The sequence below is a fragment of the Aythya marila genome (genome assembly GCF_965140915.1).
Source record: "Aythya marila genome assembly, chromosome: 9".
NCBI classification, from domain to species: domain Eukaryota; kingdom Metazoa; phylum Chordata; class Aves; order Anseriformes; family Anatidae; genus Aythya; species Aythya marila.
The window spans coordinates 8,137,798-8,160,398 of record NC_139050.1 but is presented as its reverse complement, the minus strand read 5'-3'; the positions used below and the strand labels follow the sequence as shown (position 1 = coordinate 8,160,398).

Sequence of the window (22,601 nt, the reverse complement as noted above, 5' to 3'; positions counted from 1 at the left end):
CTGGCATGAGTCTTTCTTCTGTGCCCCAGAGAGGAACGTGAGCATTGTGCCAAGTCTGATGATAAACGACAAGGGATAGGAAAAGCCTTAGGGTTTTTCAAAGGGGCAACAGATCCTCAGTGCTCAAGGCAGCAAACGTGATTTGCAGTGGCAAACAGATTTGAGTCCAAGAGAAGCTCAGCAAAGACTGATATTTAAGCAGATTTTCCTCTTAGGGTTAAACATCTCTTTTTAATAGCAGAGAAATCAATAGCAGTAGAGGGAACTACCATCAATTTGATGGGGAATGCTGCAATCCTCTCTGTACAGCTTTCCTCATTAACTTCATTTATTACCTATAACCTGTAGCTCTTCCAGATCCAGCATGCTCCCCTGGTCCTTGGCTCTGCGAAATGGACTAGTTTTCATCAGAGACTAGGCAGAAGACTAATTAAAAGTACACATTTCATTTGTGAAGGGACTCTGGGGAGATGAGGAGGGATGAGGAGATAGCTCTTTGCTTGCTCTGCCACCTAAACAGTTTGTATTTGTAAAAGTAATTCAGATGACAGCAAACTGATGCCTAAGGAGCAACTCACTCATTAACCTAACATCCACCACAGTTTACACCCACCACCATTTATATGCACCATTAATATTTATAAGGATGACGTGTCTCTTTGACTAAACTTTTTTTTTTTTTTTTTTTTTTTTACCTCCAACAACAACAGATGTTACACCATTTATGAAAGAAACTACTCAAGCATTTCCAAAGGATCCTGTCCATGCTCATCATGTCTTTATCCTGTGCTCTGATTATACTATGCACAGAGAGCCTGGATGACCTACTCAAAGTTCAGATCATGTCGGTCTCGAGCCCTAGAATATGGATGGCAGCACATTTGCTGACAGAGTCATCAGAACTTCTCGAGTTGCATTATATCTCTGTGGATGTTCTTTGGGGAGCTGGAGAGTTTTTAAATGCAACTGATAGCTCAAGTGTGCAAGACATTACATGGCAGACTCTCCCAGCCCACAAGGATTTACCACTTACCCCTGGGTCTCTAAAACACACAGCGAACAGCCAAGGCTGCAGGATTGTCTTTGCCACTGCCGCCACAGCTACATTAGTGACTGCATATGATCTGTGAGGAATTAAGAACTGTTATTATATGCTGCATTGTAGTGCTCTACATACAGACTTGCAGGAAAACACATTCTGCAAAGCTCTGATCCCATTTATCTCTACATAAATGTGCTTCTCTTTGGCTAAACTGTAATTTACCTCAAGTGTGGGAGGTGCAGCCTCTGGCAGGACATAGATCCCACTTTAGCAAAAGTTAAACTCTCACCCTCCATGCAGGAGAAACCACACACACCTCACCATCAGCAGGCAGCAGTATGGCTTTAACCCGTAAAGAGCTGCATGGCTATGTCGAGGGGCTTCCGAAATCTCTTTCAGGAACCACAACGCACAGGCAAGCACTGAGGTATTAGACAATGTATCTAAGGTACATTTTCTTTTACTAGATTGCAGTTGACATTTACATTAAAATGCATGAGGTTATCATGAATCACTTCACCTGATGTGATGGAGCTCATTCCAAGTGGCACAAAAATGTCATATTACCCCTGTGGGCTAGAGCAGATAGCCCACAGTGACTTCTTCCTCAAAATGGCAGGTCTTGTAGTGCCCTGATATTTGTGGCACATACATTTTTAATGTACAGCACAAATGGCTCCAGCACTTGTCAACTCATCTGACCTGCAGCTTTTCAAAGAAAATATAAACAGACGTGCTCCACAGCAAGAGCTGGCCATGTGTAAAATGCGTGGCCATCAGTAGCCACCAAGTCAGAAAACAAATAGGAAGTTATATGGTCTCCAGCCATTCTTGGCCAAGCTCTGCTAGCAGGCCACCATCACTTCAGGCTAGATCATAAAATTACAAGCAGGTGAGACAAATCTCCAGGTGAATTCAGGAGCTCCTTCAATTCCTATTTCCCTAGTTAGACAGCACAGCATCTCTAAGCTAGCTCTGAATCATACCTGATACAAACAACTGTGATTAAGGGACCTGACAGATCTGGGGACTGAGTCTTCAGCCACAACAGCACAATGTTGCTTGTGTAAGTCAGCAGAATTCACAACAGCGTAAAACCCACTGTGTGTGTCTCTGATTACATGTACTAGGACATACTGAGTTTTCTTTGAAGGGAAAACAAGCTCACAGACTCTTTTGGAGTTCATCTATTACCACACAACTATATACATTCAGTGCGTTGCTACACGTTTTATAAAAGTGTGCCTGTGTTTTTGTATGTTTTCATGTGTGTCTGCTGATGTTACGTGCCCAGTTTTGGCTCAGAATAAAGACAGTTCTGTCCAAATCAACACCTATCACTTCACTGCGGTTTGCATCCATACATCTGCCTTTTTTTCTCACGCTAGGCCAGTTATGAATAGACCGGACACAAATTGCAGGCACAGGTGTCTCTACTTGTTTGAAGACCAAACTGCCATGCACCTGGCCTGGCCTAAGCGACACCTGTGCTTAGTCTGCATTAATTGTATCAACAAAAAGGATCAGCCCAGTTCAGCCTTGTGTTAGGTGGTGCACCAAGCTCGTTGGATCCGGCAGGATGGATTTAGCCAGGCCTTCCCAGATACCGTCCAGTTTTGTTCCTGCCTAGTGCAATGAGATGTGTCACCTGGAGAGCGAGCTCTTTGCCAAAACCCAAGTAACCACCGCTTTAGCATACAGTGACAAGAAAGAGAAACGTAACACAAGTACCTTTCCGACAATAAGATCTGTCAGCTGCGGCACAGAGCGGCTGAAGCTCAGGTCTCCAGCCGAGATGTGCCATGTGCCAGCTTTATCTCTGATGTGCTCCTCTCTGCGGCTGTGAGGGACGGCACCAAACATCTCTATCCCGGGCTCCCTTTATCGAGCAGGGATCAGCCTGCTGCAGGCAGCATTCACGCAGCGCCTCAGAGACAGAAAGCAGCACGAAGGCACGGCGGAGCTGACTGAGAGCAGCGTTACCCAGCAGGGCAGGCACCCACAGGTGACACAGGCCCATGCCAGGCGGGGAACACACACCAGCTCACCAGAAACACTGAAAAGCTCAGGACCATGATTGCAGACACAGACCACAGAGCAAGGCCGTGGCGTGGGGTTCGTACACCCCGGGGATGCTCTGGCTACCCCCTCCCCTGGGGGCACGCAGCCCACCCACACGCAGCTTCTCTCGTGGCACTCGGGGAGCAGCAGCAGCAGCTCCGCAGCCCCAGGAGCTCAGCACGGAGCAGGGCAGAGTTATGCCGAGCACGTCCAGGGAGCCGGGCTGCGGGGGGCTCGGCGCTGCCCACCCGAGCAGGGGATGCTCTCGCCCCCCCTCGGGCGGGGAGGACGGGGCACGCATTAGCGAGGGGAATAAAAGGAGGGGAACAAAGGAGCGGGGGCGAACACCTGTCGCTCCCCTCGGGGACGAGCCCTGACGCTTTTATTCGGGGCCGTCTGTCGGGGGAACTGCAGCTGCCAACTGTCAGCAGCGTCAAGTTACCGCACAAAGCCGCCCGAGGCCTCGAGCACGGCGGGGCTCGGGGGGCCGGGGGAGGGCCGGGGGGGGGTCCCCGCTGCCAGCCCCCGGCCCGGTCGGCACCGAGGGGCCGGCCCCAGGCGGCGCTGCCCGCGGGCTGTGCTCCCCGGAGGGGACCGGCGTGCCCCAGCGCTCCGCAGAGGGAGCTACCGGCACGAGCAAGCGCCCCCAAACAATTAAAAATAAATAAATACGACTTAAAAATAAATAAATAAATAAAAATCCCAAGTAATTAAAAAATACCCCAAATAATTAAAATAATAATAATAAATAATAATAAAAAAAAAAAAAACAAAGAACGAAAAACTTCCAAATAATAAAGCTCCCGATAATAATAATAAAAAGATCCTAAATAATAATAATAAAAACGCAAATATTTAAAAATAAATACAGACACCAGCGAGCCGCCCCCGCTGCCTTCGCGCCCCTCGCCCCCCCCCCCCCACCCACCCCCCCGCGGCACCCAAGGGCGCCCCCGCCCCGCCCCGCCCCGCCCCGCCGCAGACAAAGCGTCCCGCTCCTATTGGCCCGTTCGCCCCACGCTCGGGCGGCTCTCGGCGCGCCGCAGCCAATGGGCTCATTGAGATGCAAATGAGCGGGTATAAGGCGGGCGGCGCGGCGCGGGGCGGGGGCCGGAGCGGGGCGCAGCGGGCAGGCGGGGGCCGGACGCCGCCATGGCGCCCGCGGGCAGGGGCCGCCCGCAGCGGGGGGACGGCGACGGGAACGGGGACGGCGCGGGGGGGGCCCGGCCCGACCGGAGGGTGAGCGGAGGGGCCGCGGGGAGGCGAGGAGGAGCCGGGGGGAGGCGGGCGGCTGACGGCGCCGTGTTCCCGCAGACGAGGAAGCCGCTGGTGGAGAAGAAGCGCCGGGCGCGGATCAACGAGAGCCTGCGGGAGCTGCGGCTGCTGCTGGCGGACGCCGAGGTGAGGCGAGGGGGGGAAAGGAGGAGAGGGACCGGGGGGGGTGTGGGGGTGTTGGCGGGGGGCCGGGGCCGTGCTGACGGCCTGGGCGCCCCGGGGCAGCTGCAGGCGAAGCTGGAGAACGCGGAGGTGCTGGAGCTGACGGTGCGGCGGGTGCAGGCCGTGCTGGAGCGCCGCTCCCTCGGTGAGTGGCGGGGCCGGGGGGCAGGGAGGGGGCGGCGGGGCCGGGGCCGGGCAGCGCCTCACGCCGGCCCCTCTCTCTCTCTCTCTCTGTGTCTCCCCCTCCCCGGGCCGCAGAGGGCGGGCGGCTGCAGCGCGAGGCCAGCGAGCGCTTCGCCGCCGGCTACATCCAGTGCATGCACGAGGTGCACACCTTCGTCTCCAGCTGCCCCGGCATCGACGCCACCACGGCGGCCGAGCTGCTCAACCACCTGCTGGAGTCCATGCCCCTCAACGAGGGCGGCTTCCAGGACTTGATCGCGGACGTTGTGGCCGAGCCCTCGCTCGGCCCCTGGCCCGGCAGTGAGGCGAGGGGACCAGCAGATGAGGCCTCCCCTGGCCTGGTGCTCGCTGCCTCCGTGCCCTCGCCGGCCCCCAGCGAGGAGACCTGCTCCGACTCCGATGAAGCAGAGGCTGAGCTGGGCCAGACCTCCACTGACGGACTGGATGCCTCCCGGACATGCAGTGTGCCATCGCCCAGCTTACCCAAATCCATGTGGAGACCCTGGTAATGGAGCAGTGCGCCCAGGAGTCGATGTGGAGCTGCCCAGCGAGGAGAGCGGCCGGGCACTGCACACCCCTGTGGCTCTCGGACCTGCACGCCTGGCACTGCTGCGTCCTGGGGCTGCGTAGATGGCACTCTGACACTGTCACCCCCCTGACAGGCTAATAGCAAAACACATTAACATTTCAGCTGTGTGTATGTTGCGTGTGTGCGTGTGGTGTTTTGTAACTCGGGGGTTGTTTTTTTTATGAGAGGTCAGGGATGGGCTGGGGGAGGAGGGGGCTGGTTTTTTAGTAGCAAAGCTCTTTGGTGGATACACACCAGTTATCTCATAACCCTGTCTCATGCTTTTGGCCCTTATAAGTGGCCCAAATCTCACTACCTTTTTCTCTTAAGAAAAAGCCCTTGTGCATTTTAAAGCTTAATGGTTAAATCCATGAGAAGTTCAGTCTGCATGCACAGTTTTAAGTGTTCTAGTGATAGCAAAGATCCCTGAAAGGGGTTGGTGTGGTTAGCATCTATACGTGGTAGCAGTCTGGAGTCTCACCTTCAGTGAAGGAAGAGAGAACTAGAAACCTGTTGGAGTTAGATGAACATCTAAAATATTGGTGGCAGGGTGCCTTTTAGAAATGAGTGTCTTCATGCACATTTTGCTTTTAGCACATCTGAGTTTATTGTGACTTTATGTATATTAGGGTGTCAAATGTTTTTTATTTTAATCTTTAATAAAAAACTAAATTCACAACTGATTTCATGTGTTTTGCAGTATGATACACTTTAACTAGTTCACAAACGAACACAGTGCCCTATTGTTAACTACTAACAACACTATGTATATGTCTTGGAACAATGCTGGTAATTAAGCACTTAATTCATGTACTAAGCATTGTTAGCTCAAGTGTTGGAATTCAAATGTTTCTTTTGTTTAATAGGAGCAGACACTTACCTTACTGCAGTGGGCAGTGTAGTACTGGTGTAGGGTTATCTCATGCCCCAGGCTCCTGGGCAAGCAGTTCATGTGGAAACCAGGCTCAAACCTCATCTCCCTGCAGGGGGTGGTGGTCATACAGCTGCAGTCCACCTTCAGAGGCACTGGACAAAGCTTCTCCTGGTGGAGTTTTGTCTTGTGTTTTTGTTCCTGAATGCAGAGCATGCAGTGGACTTAAAGTATTTCTGAAGAGGAAAAAAAAAATTTAAGGGGGCTGAACTTCAGCCCTCCTGTACATGAGGTTTGTCATACCTCGTGTTCCTATTTCTGGGAGATACCAAGTTACTTATGCTGTGGAATTACCTTTGAGAGCTGCCATTGTAAAGAAAGAAACAAAAACAATTGTGAAGTTATTTAATACATGGAAGTTCCCAAACACAGAAAAAGCAAGAAAGGAAGCAACCTAACTACCAGGGGACTGGACCTGTAACTTTCTTTTGTTAATAACCCTCTGGAATAATAAAAATGGAAACTAAGATACCAGTAGGCCTCCTTTGTAATTTATTTAAAGTTACCTGAGGTGGGGGTTCTTATTCAAAGGTTGCCATCAGATTGGTTTAGCACAAAAGCCTCCCTGCTTTTCCCCAATTTCCCTTTGAACTGTGAGGGCAAAAACCAGCTTAACAGGAGAGCTGCTGTAATGACCTTTCTGCTTTAGGGAGGAAGGGAGGTCAGCATTTTGAAGTGTAAATGAAGGAGGAACCTGGGACACTTGCACTAAAAGTAACACCCTACACTCAAGCTGACCTCTTGGACTCACCCTGCACCTCTCTAGCTCCAGTGCAATGTCACTTTTTTTTTTTTTTTTTTTAAGCAAAGCTGCTTCCCCAAGGTGTTAGTGTTTGATACTTCATTTTTTGCTTCTGCTCAACTAGCCCAGGTAATGATACCCCCTCAGTAACATGGTACGCATTGTGCTGCGTGACCCTGCTATGCCATGACAGTCCCTTTCAGTACCTAGAAAACAGCCCTCCTGTCAGGTGCCCTCACAGGGGAGGCAGAGCCACGGCCCCTTCCTGTAACACACAGGCAGGGGCAGCTCCTGAGGGCCAGGCAGCCTGCAGAGCTGGGCAGCTCGTGGTGGAGCACAGGACCAGAGGTAACAGCCACACACAGCCCACCCTGTGTTCCTGCAGAACAGCAAGCACAGGGCTGCAGCCACTCGCCTGAGCTCACTGAAGGTTTAAGTCCTAAGGTTTGACATCCAGGGCTGCTCCGGGGCAGGCTGCAGCTGCTGCGGGCACAGTAGAGACAGCGAGGCTCAGCTTCATTTCCATGAGATGAAAGGCGGCCGGGTTAGGGCTCTTCTGCAACGCTGCGGTGAGAGCAAGTGCAAATCCTGACACTTTGGTGACAGAAACACAGCTGAGAGTCAACATAAAAGTGCTAGCTTTGGTTCAGCAGTGGATTTGGGGGGCTGGCAGCAGAGTTACCACTGTTCAGCAGCTTTGCAGACCTGTGAGGACCCTTCCTAGTTGAAGCCAGCCTTGCCCATTTACCTGTTCCCTTTCAAAATCCAAAGTGCTGTTGTCCTTCCCAGAGGGAAGCCACTGGTGGGGCCCTAAGCGCTCCCTGCACACTTACACCACAACAGGACTAGAGAACCAGGCAGACCCTGCTACCTGCGCTACTGCAGAAGGAAACACAGAGGAGCTCCAGGCTGGCTGCAGCCTCCTGGCCAGCCACATCAGCTGCTTTCCAAAGGCCACGATGGTCAGGGAGAGCCAGGGCAGGAGGGCAGCAGGACTTTCTCAGGCCTGTGGTGGTTGAAAAGGAAAAGCCAAGTCAAAGTGCCGCTATTACAGTTTTTTTTTTAGAAAGCATCAAAAGCATTTCCAGAATGTGTTAGCAATAAGGCTTTTTTTTTTTTTTTTAAATCCACAAATTAGGTTCACAGAATGTTTACATCCTCTGATTAGGTGCCGCTGGATTTCTCCATTTGCATTTCTGTACCTTACTGCAAAGGTGTCAGATCTGACACTTCCCTGACAAAGGCAGGAAGAGGTGAGCTTTGTAGGGGCTGGACTGGGGAAGAGGGAGGGAAAGGAAGGTTTCCAGCAGCTCTGATGAAAAAACAGCGAACCCTTTCAAAGCCCTTCTTTACAGAAAGGACTGCCTTTACTCTTTTCCATTCCAAAGTAATATGAACAGACTGACTGATCTGACAGTGCACTGCATTGTAAAAGGAGAGAGGAACAGCACACAAACAGAGGGGCTTTCGTTTGATATGCAGTTAAAGAATAATTGAAAGAACTCATCCTCTCCTCTCTTTGCATGTCAGTCACTCACACCTGCTGCAGGGGAGAAGCACTCCGTCCTACACCAGGTCAGCTGGGAGGACTTCTGTTCAAATCTTCTCCTGAGCTGCTGGCAACACAGAACAGAGCTTTGTCAGAGCCTCCAGCCAGGGGCAAGATCAGGCTTTCAGGTTCTCCAAACCAAGTGACATCTTCTTTTGTCACCCACTAGCAAATATCATGTAGTTCTCTGCAGAGTCTTTCACCTCCAAATAAGTAAATCTTTCAGCCTCTATTCCAATAGAAGGCTGAAATAGAAAAGATGACAAAAAACAGATACAGAAAACAGAAGAAATTTTAAAAAAATCACAACAGACCTAAGCAGCAGGGCTAGGGGAGGAGGCCAACTTCCATGCAGACATCTACAGAGGGAAATTTCTGCTAGGCAGACAATTCATTCCTGCCTGCAACACTGGCAGCTTATGGTTATTACCATCCAAGGTGCTGTCATTAAGCAAAGTGCTATTGAAACAAGTCACAGAAAAGGGGGATTTATTTCTGAGATATGTGCTGGGATTAACCAACGTTATCCCTGGCATCCAGAGCTTTGCCATGTTATGGTAAGCTCTCCACAGGTAACATCCCAAGGGGCCATCCAATCTTGACATCTCCAGCTGTTGGAGCCCAGTCTTAGGATTCAGTTTATGAACCCACCTCCAAACATCAGCAACCTGCACATGAGCACACACAGAAGCAGGTCTCCAGCACTACTTCTCCTCCCCACGAGGATGTGTGTGCAGATACTTAGGTTTTACAAATCAAACCTTTAGCTTTTGGAGCACACCAAGACTTTTGCCTGAGCAGTTCGTCCTTCTCTCCACTGAAGAGGATGACCAGGCCAAACAGCATGTCCCCTGCTGAGCTTCCCCCACCAGCCACAGCTTGGTACCACTGAAACACACGAGATGGTATGGATGAGACCCAGGAGAACATCCTCTTGTTTGCATCCACAGATGGATGCAAAGGTTTGAACAAGGTCACGCAGGATCAAACAATCCACCAACCCAGCTGGCTGAGCCAAAAGCCTATCCTTCTTCTGCTTCCTAAGACGTATTTCATTTTGTTGCATGAGATCCCTGGTTCAAAGCTCTTTTTTTATGCACTCTCATACAGATACCCTGAGCCCACAGTAACCTAAATGGATAGGGTCATTAAATAGTATGCCTTAATCCTGTAAGGCTTACATGAGCTAAGAGAAGGAAAAAGGGGGAAAAAAGCCAGTCTGTTTCCTTCCATTGGATTTTTAGCTGCATAAGGAATATAAGCATTTCTTTGTTGTTTTTCATTATTGTTTTCAGCAATTGTAATCCTTATTTCTGCATTTTAAGAAAGTTAAAATACATCAAATCTGGTGCAGAAAACATTCAAGCATGAAAATACACATTACAGTAGGAAACTTTAAGCTTACTTTAGTTAAACAAGATGATGATTGATGGTGATCTGATTGGTCACACTGCATATGTTGTGTTACACTGCACTCCTTCCAACTGAGTAAGTCATGGGTTCAAAAGGCCTTTTAATCCAAAGTAGAGTCTTAAATGCCAAGTGCTAGATAGGGGATTCAAACTGTTTGAAATGAGAAAGTAAAAGATTGAAGTCAGACACTGGAAAAGCCACAAATTCCCTTTTTCACTATGTCAGCAGGTCAGATGAGACAGTATTCTTCCAGAAACATTTTTTTTTTTTTTTTTTTAAACACAAAGGACTTAGTAAAACTACAACATACTGGCAATTAGACTAGATGATCCCTTCTGGCCTTAGATTTCTTAAGTATAAAACTACTTCACTTTGTAGTCTTTTAGTTTTTACATTGATCTCAGACTAAAATTAGAGTGAAAGTACAGTGAGTACATTTTAGTGTTGGCTTTGTTTTTTTTTTTTTTTTTTTCTTCTTCCATCTGGGAAAGTGCAGACCTAGGGCACCCTGAAGCACACTTTTGCAGACAGCTTCAGGAATTGCCCAGAGTGAATTACCCTCAGCTGAACTCTGCAAAAGCGTAGACCTTTTAGGTACAAAGTAAAGCAGCTGAATCACCAAAGACACAAACCTTAAAAATATCCTTAAAAGATGTGCTCATTAAGACAAAAAGGAAGTTACTGGGCATTGCTTGGAGTTCACGTATCTGCTCTGTTATGTGCTTCAGAAAGACTTTATCTAGTGGCCTTCTTTGTAGTCATTGTATTTGTCCATTTGGACTATCCATGAATGAGAGGCACACTAGCAAAACTTTAGCATTTCATTCTCACTACACTGACATTGCCAGAACCAACACAGGCTGCAGAGGGTCACTACAATATCCCTTCTACTGTCACCCTGCAAGTCTTCACAATTGGCATTCCACAGATAGAAAAGGGAAAACAAACTCTTGAGACATTGTCAGCCCTGTAACTTTTCCACCAAGGCAGAGGGGTTGTTCACAGCACCAAAATGTTTTTTTTCAGGCCTCAGTGATGCAAGTCCTAGCCAATTTGCCTCCTTTGGGTCAGCAAGCACTAGCTGGTGTTTACTACCTGCTTTCTGTAACGAAGACACCTTCGTGTGTCTTCTTGAGCTGAACTGGCCAACTCAATTGAAATACCCCTTAAAATTCATATTCCCAGTTCTCCTATGACTGAAATAGGAGACTCATTGGTACTGGGTGAACTACTACAGTTTAGCATAAAGTGTTAGCATAAGCATTGATATACCTTGGTCAAATGACAAAGGTACATGCTCAATCTTCTTGCTTTATTTGCTCACCCAAACAGGTTTATTAAGTCCTATCCATCTCTGCACACTTCAGAGAAGTGATCCTTGGCCAGCCTGGCAATGACCACACTGAGTCAGCAGCACACATGCATGTAAAATTAATAGATGTAAATGGCATAGACCGTATGGGAAATGAAATATGCAAACAAACATAAAGAGAATCGGTGTAGTGTAAAATAGGTAGATCAAGAAAGAACAGTTACATGCAGTCAAGCATGAAAGGTCTTGTTGGTTTGCTTTGGTTGTTTTATGTTTTTTCCTCTTCTACTCACAAACAGCATACTTTGAAGCAAATTGGGAAATTTGGGGTCTGCCTACTTTGGAAAAATGGGTCCCCAGTGTGCTGGCAATTATAAGGGGGTTCTCAAGTATTATCTCTTTCCTTGAATAAACTAGATGCTACTCCAAGTACTTCTAAGTCTCCTGTACACAAACAGGTGGGCTCTTTGGTCTAGTAATCAATCCTCCAGCAAGTTACCTTCACAATACAGCATACACAGTCACCACATTGAATCGTCAGCAAGAAATGGATCCTTGCTGCAAGAAACCAGCAATGCTTGGCCAAGCAAGAACTAAAGGAGTTAGGTGTGGATCCCATTTCATATCACCATTTCAGGGAAAACTCCAGCTAACTCGTTGCCTTCACCTTTCCTTCATTTCTTGTTGATGAGAAACCAAAAGAAGTGTTCCTCTGAGTACATTTCCTCCAGAAATGCAGAACCTTACACTGTAATGGGGAAGACTCACCCCTCTGGCCCAAACTGGAAGATTTGGCCATCTGGTCCCTTCTGTAGTTGAAGATGATGTTCAGTGTTCAGCCTCCCTCGGTTTCCTATTGGAATCCCACAAACTGGCAGAGGAATCAGTAACGCTGGAGCAACGCAGGGGAGCCTACCTGGTGCCACTGGTTTGTTTTCTGTAGTACTTGTAACCATAGCATCTGAGCAGCAAGAAACAAACACGCAACACCAAGAACGGAAGTGCTTCTACTTCCCCTGTCCTTCCCTTGAAACAAACACTTCACACGTTTTGTACTTACTGTTCTTGTTGTTAAGGAACATCAGTATTAAGAAACTGTCTAGACAGAGTTATTTTATACATTGATCTAAATAAAAGCTACAGATGGATTCATCAAGTGGCCCAAATATCTGTTTAGGTTTTGGTTCTCAAAACCACCAAAATCTGAAGTATCTGGAGACAAAACTTTGATTTAACTTAGTTTTTAAATGTTATTTCCGAGTTCCGATCTGTACTCGGACTCTGACTGTTCTGGCATTTGGGAATTTAGTTTACCAGAGAACCCAGGTGGACACAGCCCTTCTTGGGGGTTGGGGCTTGGTGCTGTAGCTTCTTTTGCCAAGTGCTCTAATCCTCACTTTTCTTCCCATCCCTTCTCCCCCTTTCTGCATGCCCCCCCCCCTTTCCTTTTGTCTAGACAATTGTGCAATTTCAACCTTCCCTGTTTCAGCTACCTGCTCATTTGTTATGGTCATAGCCCATGGAGGTGCTCAGATTTAACCCCTTTGCCTACCTTTTGTGTCTGCATTTTAAACACTCCCTGTCTCCATTCAATTTAACTGATTTTTAAGGCCCAAGTATCCACAATGTCAGAGACATTCATCTCCATCTTTTTCCTCAAATTCTGACAAATAATCGTTATGTCTCTCCTGAAGGAAGATAAATGGTGTTTTGCTGTTGATAAAACTATTTTTAAAAAGGTGGTGTTAAGTGATTTCAAAGAACAGGCAGTGCCCTTTGGACCTCTGTCATTATCCTCTTCCTTCAATTCTTTCTTGAAAGTCACAAACCAGAGTGCAGCAACCCAAATGTTTCCAGAGCAACAAACTGTCAGGTTCTATATATAGCCCAAGTGTCACAGTTCAATCCTCATCTTATCTAAGAGCCTTAGAGGTATGACACACACAATGCTTGGAAAGTCGTGGATACATTTAATAAAGCAGTTTACTCACAGTAAGTCTTGGCAATCAGCTTCAAGTAACTATTACATGCACTGATGATGCCATGAAGTCAGGGAAGGCTGTAAGCACCCGTACACCTGGAGAACAAATAATACACGTCTTTCCCCTACGTGTCCCTCTCAAGCCAAAAACATGTTTTATATCCGAAAGTTTTTTTTTAACATCCCAAAGTTTTTAAAGCCCTCTTCAGAAATACTTGAATAAGCAAGTTAGACTGGGCAAGTCAACCAGGTGATAAGAACTTGAGTCTATAAATAGAGATGGTATTTACAACACATTAGGACACAGTGCTGTGCTTTTTGGACCTAATTCACTGCCAACCCATTCAGACACATCAACCACCTACATTATGCTGGCCAAGATATCCCAACCTTCCTTTGCATCACTTTAATTTGTCCTCTTGAATGGCGCTATGGGTAGCATTAATGCTCAACAGCTTCCAGAGCATTTGGGACCCTCTGATCCTGTCAAATACATTCAAAAAGACTCCATCTGTAAAGCCACTTATCAGTGTAACGAGTAAACGTTAACACCATAAACTTCACAAGCCTATGAGCACTAAATTAGGTGACAGAGGCAGTCCTGTATCACTTCAAACTAATTCTGTCAGTAAGTGAAATTTGTAAAAAAAAAAAAAAAAATAAATAAAAACTGAAAAACAGAAAAACATTTACAGTATGTACTGTGGTCCAATCTATATCATTCAGCTGTGAAATTGATGGAAGGTGATAAATGTTTTACAGATCAGGATATAGACAACCTTATTTTGCTGTCCTGTTAGCTTGATTATCCCCCTTCTCAGACAGCATTTTCAATGAGAACCCAAACCAGAAGTCCTGAAAACTCTGTTCTTTAAATTGAAAGATGTAAGCATCACCTCACAATGGCAAAGTACATAAAAAGAAAAGATTTTAAGTGGACTGGTAGGACCGATAACACAATGTTGTTTTAATAGTCAGGCCTTTATATTGATTTCACTTAGTTTCAGTGCTCATGTAACACAAGGTTGATTACCAGTAAAGAGCTTTAAATACACTGCCTAACTAGATCCAACGCTTTAAGAACGTCCATTCAAAGCAGTTTGGTAATCACCTTTTTGGTAATCATCTCTTCATTTGTACACAAATGAAGACAATGGAAGAAAGATTTTAGTTCTTTACATTGTGGGTCTCCTTTGTTGTTGTCATCAAGTGTCAGCTACCAATTTTAACATACTAACATAGAAATATTTTATACATAGATATTAGGATTTTTCTTATACATATATACTTGAATTTTTCTCTGAAAGGAGATCAGGCAGAAGGGAACTTCAAGATAACCAACGGCACACAAAAGCCTCCCAGTGAAGCAGCAAGCAGGGAGGTGGCATTTCAGAAGAGGTACACATCTTCTAGTGAGCAGACCCGAGCAGAAAGCACTCCTGGCCAGTCCTCCCCATCTTCCTGGCCCAAAGAGCCTGCCCAGAGCAGCTGGGAGAGTCTTCAGTAGTCACAGCCTCACAGCAGCACTTCAGAACTAAAAAAAATGAGGGGCTGGTAAAGACAACAGCATACAGACACCGGAATGAATTCCTGATCACCACATTCTTCACGTTGTCACTTCCTTTTGCACTGTGCCAAACTTTATTTTGGTTTCCCATACCCAAATTGCAATTCTTGAAGCCGCTGCTTTTGGCCCCACTCTGGCAACTGAGTCTCTGTACAAGGGCCTGAAGGCATGGATGGAGCAGCCCCGGGGCTTTGGGAGCTCAGCTTGAGGGCTAGGGTTGTTAACCAAAGACTTCCATGCCAGTCTGGAGAAAATCATGAAGCCAGAGTGATTTCAGGTCATTCTTTCTTTTTTCATGCCCTGCGGCAGCCACATACTTTTCTTTAACTCCACTGCTTTAAAAAAAGTCTACAGGAAGTAAATTAAAGCATCATTTATCCCAAAGAGAAACAATTCTAGTAAATAGTTATTACATTGCACAATCCAAGATTATAAAATTGATTTGAAATTTGACTTAAAAGCAATTATATGAAAATATACTGGTTGGCACAGCAAGTTGCATTTTATTCTTGCAATGACAATACATAAGATGTTATTTTGTTTCTCAGAATTCTGTATAGCTGCAGAAACAACATTTTAGGACTCTAAATATACTGTACCTCTGCACTGCAGCTATCACAAGACTTTGCTGCTCCTGATTGCTTAGCACAAACTTGCTCTGCAATTTAATTAAATATTTTCATTGTAAGCCTCTGCTTTTACTAAATCTAGAAATGCAACTGAGCCACGGAAAACCTTTTTTTTTTTTCCCAGAATATGGGAAGACGTGTCAGGATTCAAAATTCAAACTGAAAGTTAAGGAGAGTAGGAGAAATGCATCAGCACAAGCACAGGAACACTCAGACCAATTTATGTATCGCCTTTAGTCTTTAAGTGCTCCAGTAGATTTGCATAAGCTCCCAGTAAAACAAACATTTGAAAGTTGAAGAGATGCAATCCGCAGGAGCACAAGTCAGAGCACACAGACCAGACATGGTGCGGAGCAAAGCCTTAGTATGAAGTGCCTGCCTACAGGCCGTGCTACAGACACGATTCTTACCTGGGAAGCTAAAGGAACTGAGCAGGTCTTGCCAGGACTCCACAGAACTGAGCCACTCCAGCTCTTGAGATTGTCCAAATGAGAGAAGAGGCAAACGCTGCCCAGCCTTTCTGCCGGTTCTTGCAGTACTGCCTGGCTTCAAATTTGCTTTCTCCTTCCGTAGCAAAAAACAGTAACAAAAATGAGATTCAGTTTCAGCTTATTCATAGGGCTAAACATTAACGTGCTACATGTTGTGACTTCGCCTTTTCACTGTACTGAGAGCACAGCAGCTCTGGTTCCATTTCAGCTGCCAGGCCTCAAATTTTATTTCTACAAGTACTCTCGCACTACAAAGCTTTCTCCCACCATATTCAGTTTCCTGTTGTCACATAACAGTGCTATTTAGTTCCCAGCTATGGCAAGAGTACTTAGCCTGTGCTTCCAAGGGACACAAAACAGACAAGATACAATCCTGGCAGCAGCAGCAAGAGCTGGAATTCCATTATTCCAGTCAGGAAAAGCAACAACACAAAGATTTGGGGAGCAAACAAAATACACCTAAGAAAACTGAAAATTAAAGCCACCTGGAGAAAGGCATTTGTTAAATTTATCCAGCCAACTTGTTATGAGGGCTTTTATAATTAGGTTGCTGGGTTCTCTGGTTTCTAGGTTTGCTTTTCTTTTGTTTCCCCTAGGGATGGGAAAAACAAAAACAAGAACACAAAACTGCAAAACAATTAAAAAAAAGCCAACACATAGGAAATGTAAAAGTGAGTCAGCTAGAAACAACAGAAGGGAATAACAGCAAACCTTACCTTGGACAAGCAACGGTCAAATTCATTTAAAAGTACATCAATACGTTGTTTTTTGTTGTTGTTGTTGTTTTTTGTTGTTGTTTTTTTGTTGTTGTTTGTTTTTAAACAGTGCAACAGTAATACAAAGAAATGGCTTTTAGACCATTTGACAATTAAAAGAGGGTAATAAGTTTGCTATATCCTGTATGCATGTATTAATACAGTATGCCTTGACAAATCTTAACACACCAGGAAACTCTAATGCATCTTCAGATTTATTCTTGTTTGGTCTAGTTAAAACACACGAAGTGCAAAGCAGCATGGCCAGCTAGGGCTGGTGTAATGCCATCCCCACCGAAGACAGCTACCCCAGTGACAGCAGGTGCTTGAGATCCTCCTTGCTCACTTCCTAATTCTGTATTACACAGATATCATCGCGTGCACCACAGGAAACACGTTTTGCCACAGCACCCACTCATTTTGATTAATCCAATGTTAAAAACAGTCCAGTTAAAAATACCACAAAAAACAACTAACCAAAAACAGGAGTAAACTTGTGTCCTCTAAGTAATATCAGAAGCAAAGGGCCTGCCACCTGAACTATTTATAGCACCTTGGGACATTCATTGTCCTTTATTGGGAATTTTTTTTATTTTTGGCTAAAAAGCATTTTCTTTAGTAACAAATGGCAGGTGCTCTCATACTTTCATATTGTTCATTAAGGTTAAAACAGTGTTCATGTGTTGCCACAGCAGCTTTTTTGCTGTTGTAGAATGAAACCCCATCACGCACGCTTCAACCTGATGTACTTTTGAACTTTTCAGCAGATGCCAAGACAAATACCCATGATCAAAACTCCAGCGTTTCAGTTTCTTCCTGGACTTATGCTTTTCACACTTGGGAAGCCTGACATGTCTTAAAAAAAAAATAAAAAAATGTTTACTAGTAAAGCAAACTGACCAAGCTAAAGACATCCTGTACCATCCCCTGAACACTGTCCTCTTCCACAGCCTGCAACAAAAAGGGGATGGTGAGCTGCTCGCTGCCCTGTTCAACACATCTGATGTTTCTCAAGCTCACAAGCCTTTGTAAGCAAGTAAACACTGGAATTTCTGGAAATTACTCTTAAAAACTTTTTCCTTTTAAGTCATCAGTTTGTCGCTCTGCCAGAAGCATGCAGCTCATTTCATCATGTTTGAGTCAGATTTATCAATGCATTGGTTTCTTTCCACCCTTCCTGGGAACACAAGAAAAATCAAGGATCTTGATGCTCAAGTAAAGCAAAAACACTTGTTCTCCAAATTCACGCCAGCTTTAAGTGGACTAAAATCCGATGCTTTTCAGCAGCCTTTTTCCCTCTCCCAAGCAGAAAGTTTATATTTGTTTCATATTTGTGTTGATTATCATTGGGCCAACAACTCTTCATTATGAGTTTTTCCACCACATTATCTGGAATTCTAGCCACAGATCTCTTATCAAATGATGTAAGAGCAAACTCAATAGCCCGAGAATACAGGAAGCTGAATAGAGGAAGTACAGTGGCAGCAAAATAGCCAGATTTAATCAAAGGACACCAGTGACGCCTAGGGGCTACAGAGATGGTAGAAACTCTGACAAAGACTGCTCCCAACAGCCCTGCCCCGTAAAGCAAGCTGTTTTCTCTGAGTGCAGACAATGCAAATGCCTAAAGCCACATTTAACTCGTACTGTTATTACACTTACAATTTAAGAAGAAAAAAAAAACACAAAGAAAAATACAAGAACACACAAACAGAAGCAGGAATAACTGTGAAACATTACCTGGTAATTTACTGCAGCAGCACCACCGCTCTTCAACGGTTATAGGTCCATTATCACAACTTACATCCAAAAACCAGCATAACACCATCTCTATTGAGTTGCAGAGATCCCCATATGTGGGCATAACTCTCAAATCCGTAGTTCTGTAAAATGCTTTATTGATATCTTTCTCATCTGCGTGTTTCATTAAGCAAGGAACCAAGGTGCTATCGTGACAAAAATGGATTTCAGATTTCATGTACACAGAACTGCTCATGTATTTAGGGTCAATTCAGAAGACTTCAAAGGGATTTGAGTGATGTGTTCAGCAAGTGTACCTTAGAACACTGTAAATTCAGGCAACAGTGCACACCACACAATCGTACCCTTGGTGTGCATGCAATTTACCTGCACAGTGCACTAATTTTTTTGCATGTAAACACTATGACTTTTGCAGCACACACATACATGTCTCCCTCATGACTACACTAGGAATTGTACTAGCTTTTCTGTTAAAAAAAGTATCCCAAAATACAGTCAGGAAAAAACATACCCGATGGAGTTCTGATAACCTGGGTTCTTCCTAACCTGGAGGAGGGCGGTGGTCCAAATTTATATTCCTCACATGCTGAACTACATCATAGCTATGAAAATACACGTATTCACACCTCTCCACGTTCTCAACCCAACAGAGTATAAAACAGTAAAAAAAAAAAAAAAAAAAAAAAAGTAAAAGGGGTAAAATCCAGCGTAAAAGTTCAAACAATCTTCAGTCTTATACCACCACTTAAGACTAATAATCATTGTACAAATCAAATTTATGGGGCATAACAGAAATTCTCTACCTCTGAAGCTATAGAGGGCTGCAGAAGAAAAGGTATTTAAAGATGACATTAAACAAAGCAAAAAAGGACAGCATGCCTTCTGCTGGTTTTGAACATCACACAGAAAACCCAGCTGCATATCCACTTCCAGGTATTAAATGCGTGCACATTTTCAGAATGACTAGTCAACATAAAGACTTACAATTCATAACTAAACTTGTGAGTCAGACAAGCTGGCAACTATTTTCCTTCAGGATAGAGAGCCACCAACTATCTTCACAGCTTACAAGTTCTTCTTTGAAATGCCACTTCATGTACTTAGTGCAATGTATGTATTTTTGCTTCTTACATGGAGTAGAAGGCTCAAGAAACAGAAAGGCAACTAAAAATATATCTGTTTTATTTACCAGTTTTCTAAAAAGCAAAGTCATAAAAATTAGTCACAAGTGGCAAAACCAAAATATATTGCACAGTGTACAGAAAACATTGTTGACATGTTGACAAAGTGTCATCACAAGTAAATCATCTTACAACAGTTTGGAAAAATTACAGCTTCAGAATCTTATCTATAAATGGAGGCATGTAGATTTAAAGTTACAGGAAAATATTTAATACCACCCTGTAAATGCAAACACTTTAAGGATGCAAGATTAAGTCCGTAAGTAAGCACATCCACAAAATGCTCTAAATATACTTCTCTCTTCCTTTCACTAAGTTATGGTTACAAGATGGTCATTGACAAAAAGAAATGAGAACAAAAAAGTAACAAAACAACAAAAAAACACAACCAGAAAAAAAAAAAAGCATGCTAAAGCAAAGTTCACAAAGTGGTTGAGAAGTCCCTGAAAAAAACTGAATTATGATGCACTCCTTTATATAAAGCTTTTATTTTTCCCAAACCCTGGTCCAATTAAAATTGTGTTTACTTGTAACAAAAAAAGGAATACGTAATATGCTGGTATAGCTGCACTGTTCCATTTATGATTAAAACATTTAATACAATGGACTTGAACTACAACGTTTTTCAAAGTTTCTCATTTAGTTTATATTTACAAATAGTAAAGTTTGACCTTGCTGAACTATTAAAGACAGGAATCAGATCATATTGGGTAGTGTTTCACACTACATTTACATACTTTAAGTTGTAATTCTACTTGTTTCACAAGTTCACACTCTTTGCTAACTGAAGAACCTGCCTCCTTTGAAAATTTCTTTATGACACTGTCCAATTAATAACCAATTCCCTTACACATTTCTTCTACTAAGCAAATACCAGTTGCTTCTTCATGTTTTTGGTGGCGTCAGATCGACCTTCAGGTCCTCTTTGTATAAAAAGTGGACTTTTTGTAGAATGAAAATAACCTTAAGTTTTGGTGAAATGTTATGCTAATGAAAACAAAAGAAAATGAAACACATTCCATGAAAAATATTTTAAGACAAACATCAAAAGTTAATTGAATTTCTCCATGTTTTTCACCTCCAAGACCTACAAGCTGGCATCTAGCAGTGGTGCAACTAAATGTCCTTTAACTAACCAATATTAAGTTACTTTTTCTCTTCCCACATCCAACATGTACAAACAGTGCAAGAACATAAAGCGCATATATTCAAGTTGATACAGTCTCAGAGGCATTAAAATTAAATCCTTTACAGCAAAGGATTCCAGACACACCAAGTTTTAGATTATGCAGTTCAAATATAATGAAAGTCAATGGTATTCTCACAATCTATTATAAAAAGCATCTTCCAATTATGACAAATGGCTAATCCTTCCTTGCCATGTGCAAGTTTGATGTATGTTTAGCCAAACAGAAAAAAAAAAAAAAAAAAAGCAATGGCCAACTTCCTGAAGGAACAAATCAAAAGGAAGGTACAAAGTTATACCAAGCTTTGTCTAACAGTCCCAGGAACATAGGCAATTAACCTCTGGGGTTTCAGTTTTTAAATCTTTAAGCATAAAGATTTCCCATGTATAAGTTCTCAGAAATGATGCTTCAAGATAACAATCAGTTCATAGGATCACAGCATCCATTTAACAAAAGGCTACAAAGTAGTCAACACTCACCCATACTTTCTTACATATCCATGTAAATATTTTAACCGAAGATCATTTTACAAAAGTAGTTTAACATTCCTCTGAGACAAGAAGTGTTACTATAGTCAAAACTACAAGAAACAAATAAGATGAATTGACTGGTATGCAAAGGGCAAGTGTGAATTGATTTTCTGGAAGGTTATTTCTTCTACTATGCTGGACCACTTCAGATATTAAGAGCAATGCTAAAGAGCCACTAAGCAAAATGCCTAGAACAATGTATAATGCTGAATCATTATCCAAAGGAGATTTGAAGAACTGTTATGTTCACAACGGGATTTGCAGTACTCATTGACCCACTCAGTAGGCATCAATGAAAGCTTTTATAAAGAAATACTTGAGGCATGTAAGTGCAAAATATGAGTCTTTTTTAAAGAAAAGCTATACCATCTTCAACAATGTCCTTACTGGGAAGAGATTGCCACCATTTAAAAAGAGATTCTTTCACAAATGACTCTCAGAGCAAGAAAAACACATTTGTTTTACGAACCAGATTTATCTTGCTAGAAACAAGATTAAAACTTTTACGGATCATCACCATAATTTTGAAGCAGCTTTAAAAGCAACAGGCTCAAAGGCTATGTTTGTTCTTCACTGACTTGACTCAGAGAAACCAAGTTGTTTTCCCCACTGTCTTCAATCATTTCATTAAGGTCCATTTCGTGGATTTCTTCATCATATGATGTATAAAAGTTGCTCTGTATATTGTCCTCACAAAAAATACATTCCTAGAAAAAACATAAACATTAATAAGTCAAAGGAAAAAAAAGCTTTTCTAAACACTAATCCATCTGTACGTGAACCCTTATTCCAAGGGAACCTTTAAATCTGTGCTACACCCAGTGTATTCCATTCCCAACTTTTCCCACACAATCATTTTATAACTTGTAGTAAATAATATAGATACTTGAGAGCTCTACTGTAAGCAGTTATGCACAGATCATTTACAATGCTGACATTTTATGTGCACTACAAATCACATTCTCCTACATTTGATTGCCAACAGTGCAATAATTTGTTCACATCAGTTGCACTGCTAGGACTTCACTGCAGTTCTGTTACTGACTTTTGAAATGACTATGAACAAAGGGAGTCTCTCCATTTGATAGCTGATCAGGGAAAAAAAGCTACAAGTGATGCTCAGCTTAGGGACGCAGAATGCAGTCAGTCATTTGTACATACAGTGAAATTCACAGATAGGCAATACAACTGAAAGGATGCCATTTTGTTTTCCAAGCCATTAATCAACTTATACAATCAAGACAAGAGTTGATCCTGCAGGAAAAATTTAATACAAAAGTG

The 22,601-nt window shown here is 43.7% G+C and overlaps 2 protein-coding genes across 8 annotated transcripts in view; one reads left to right on the top strand and one right to left on the bottom strand.

Moving 5' to 3' along the window:
* Nucleotides 1-4,249: 4,249 nt before the first annotated feature.
* On the top strand, nt 4,250-5,970 carry LOC309881204 (transcription cofactor HES-6-like). Its single transcript, XM_082766892.1, has 4 exons — nt 4,250-4,342; nt 4,418-4,504; nt 4,604-4,685; nt 4,799-5,970. Exons 1-4 carry the CDS (start codon nt 4,256-4,258, stop codon nt 5,230-5,232), a joined length of 690 nt encoding a protein of 229 aa, XP_082623018.1. The 5' UTR covers nt 4,250-4,255; the 3' UTR covers nt 5,233-5,970.
* Nucleotides 5,971-21,003: 15,033 nt separating this feature from the next.
* Nucleotides 21,004-22,601, bottom strand: part of PER2 (period circadian regulator 2) — a 39,000-nt gene continuing 37,402 nt past the window's right edge. For all 7 annotated transcript variants that reach the window (XM_082766855.1, XM_082766856.1, XM_082766857.1 and 4 more), the window contains one exon: nt 21,004-22,027. In XM_082766855.1, the coding sequence (XP_082622981.1) occupies nt 21,878-22,027 (150 nt within the window). In that variant the 3' untranslated portion in view covers nt 21,004-21,877. The remainder of the gene's footprint in view (nt 22,028-22,601) is intronic.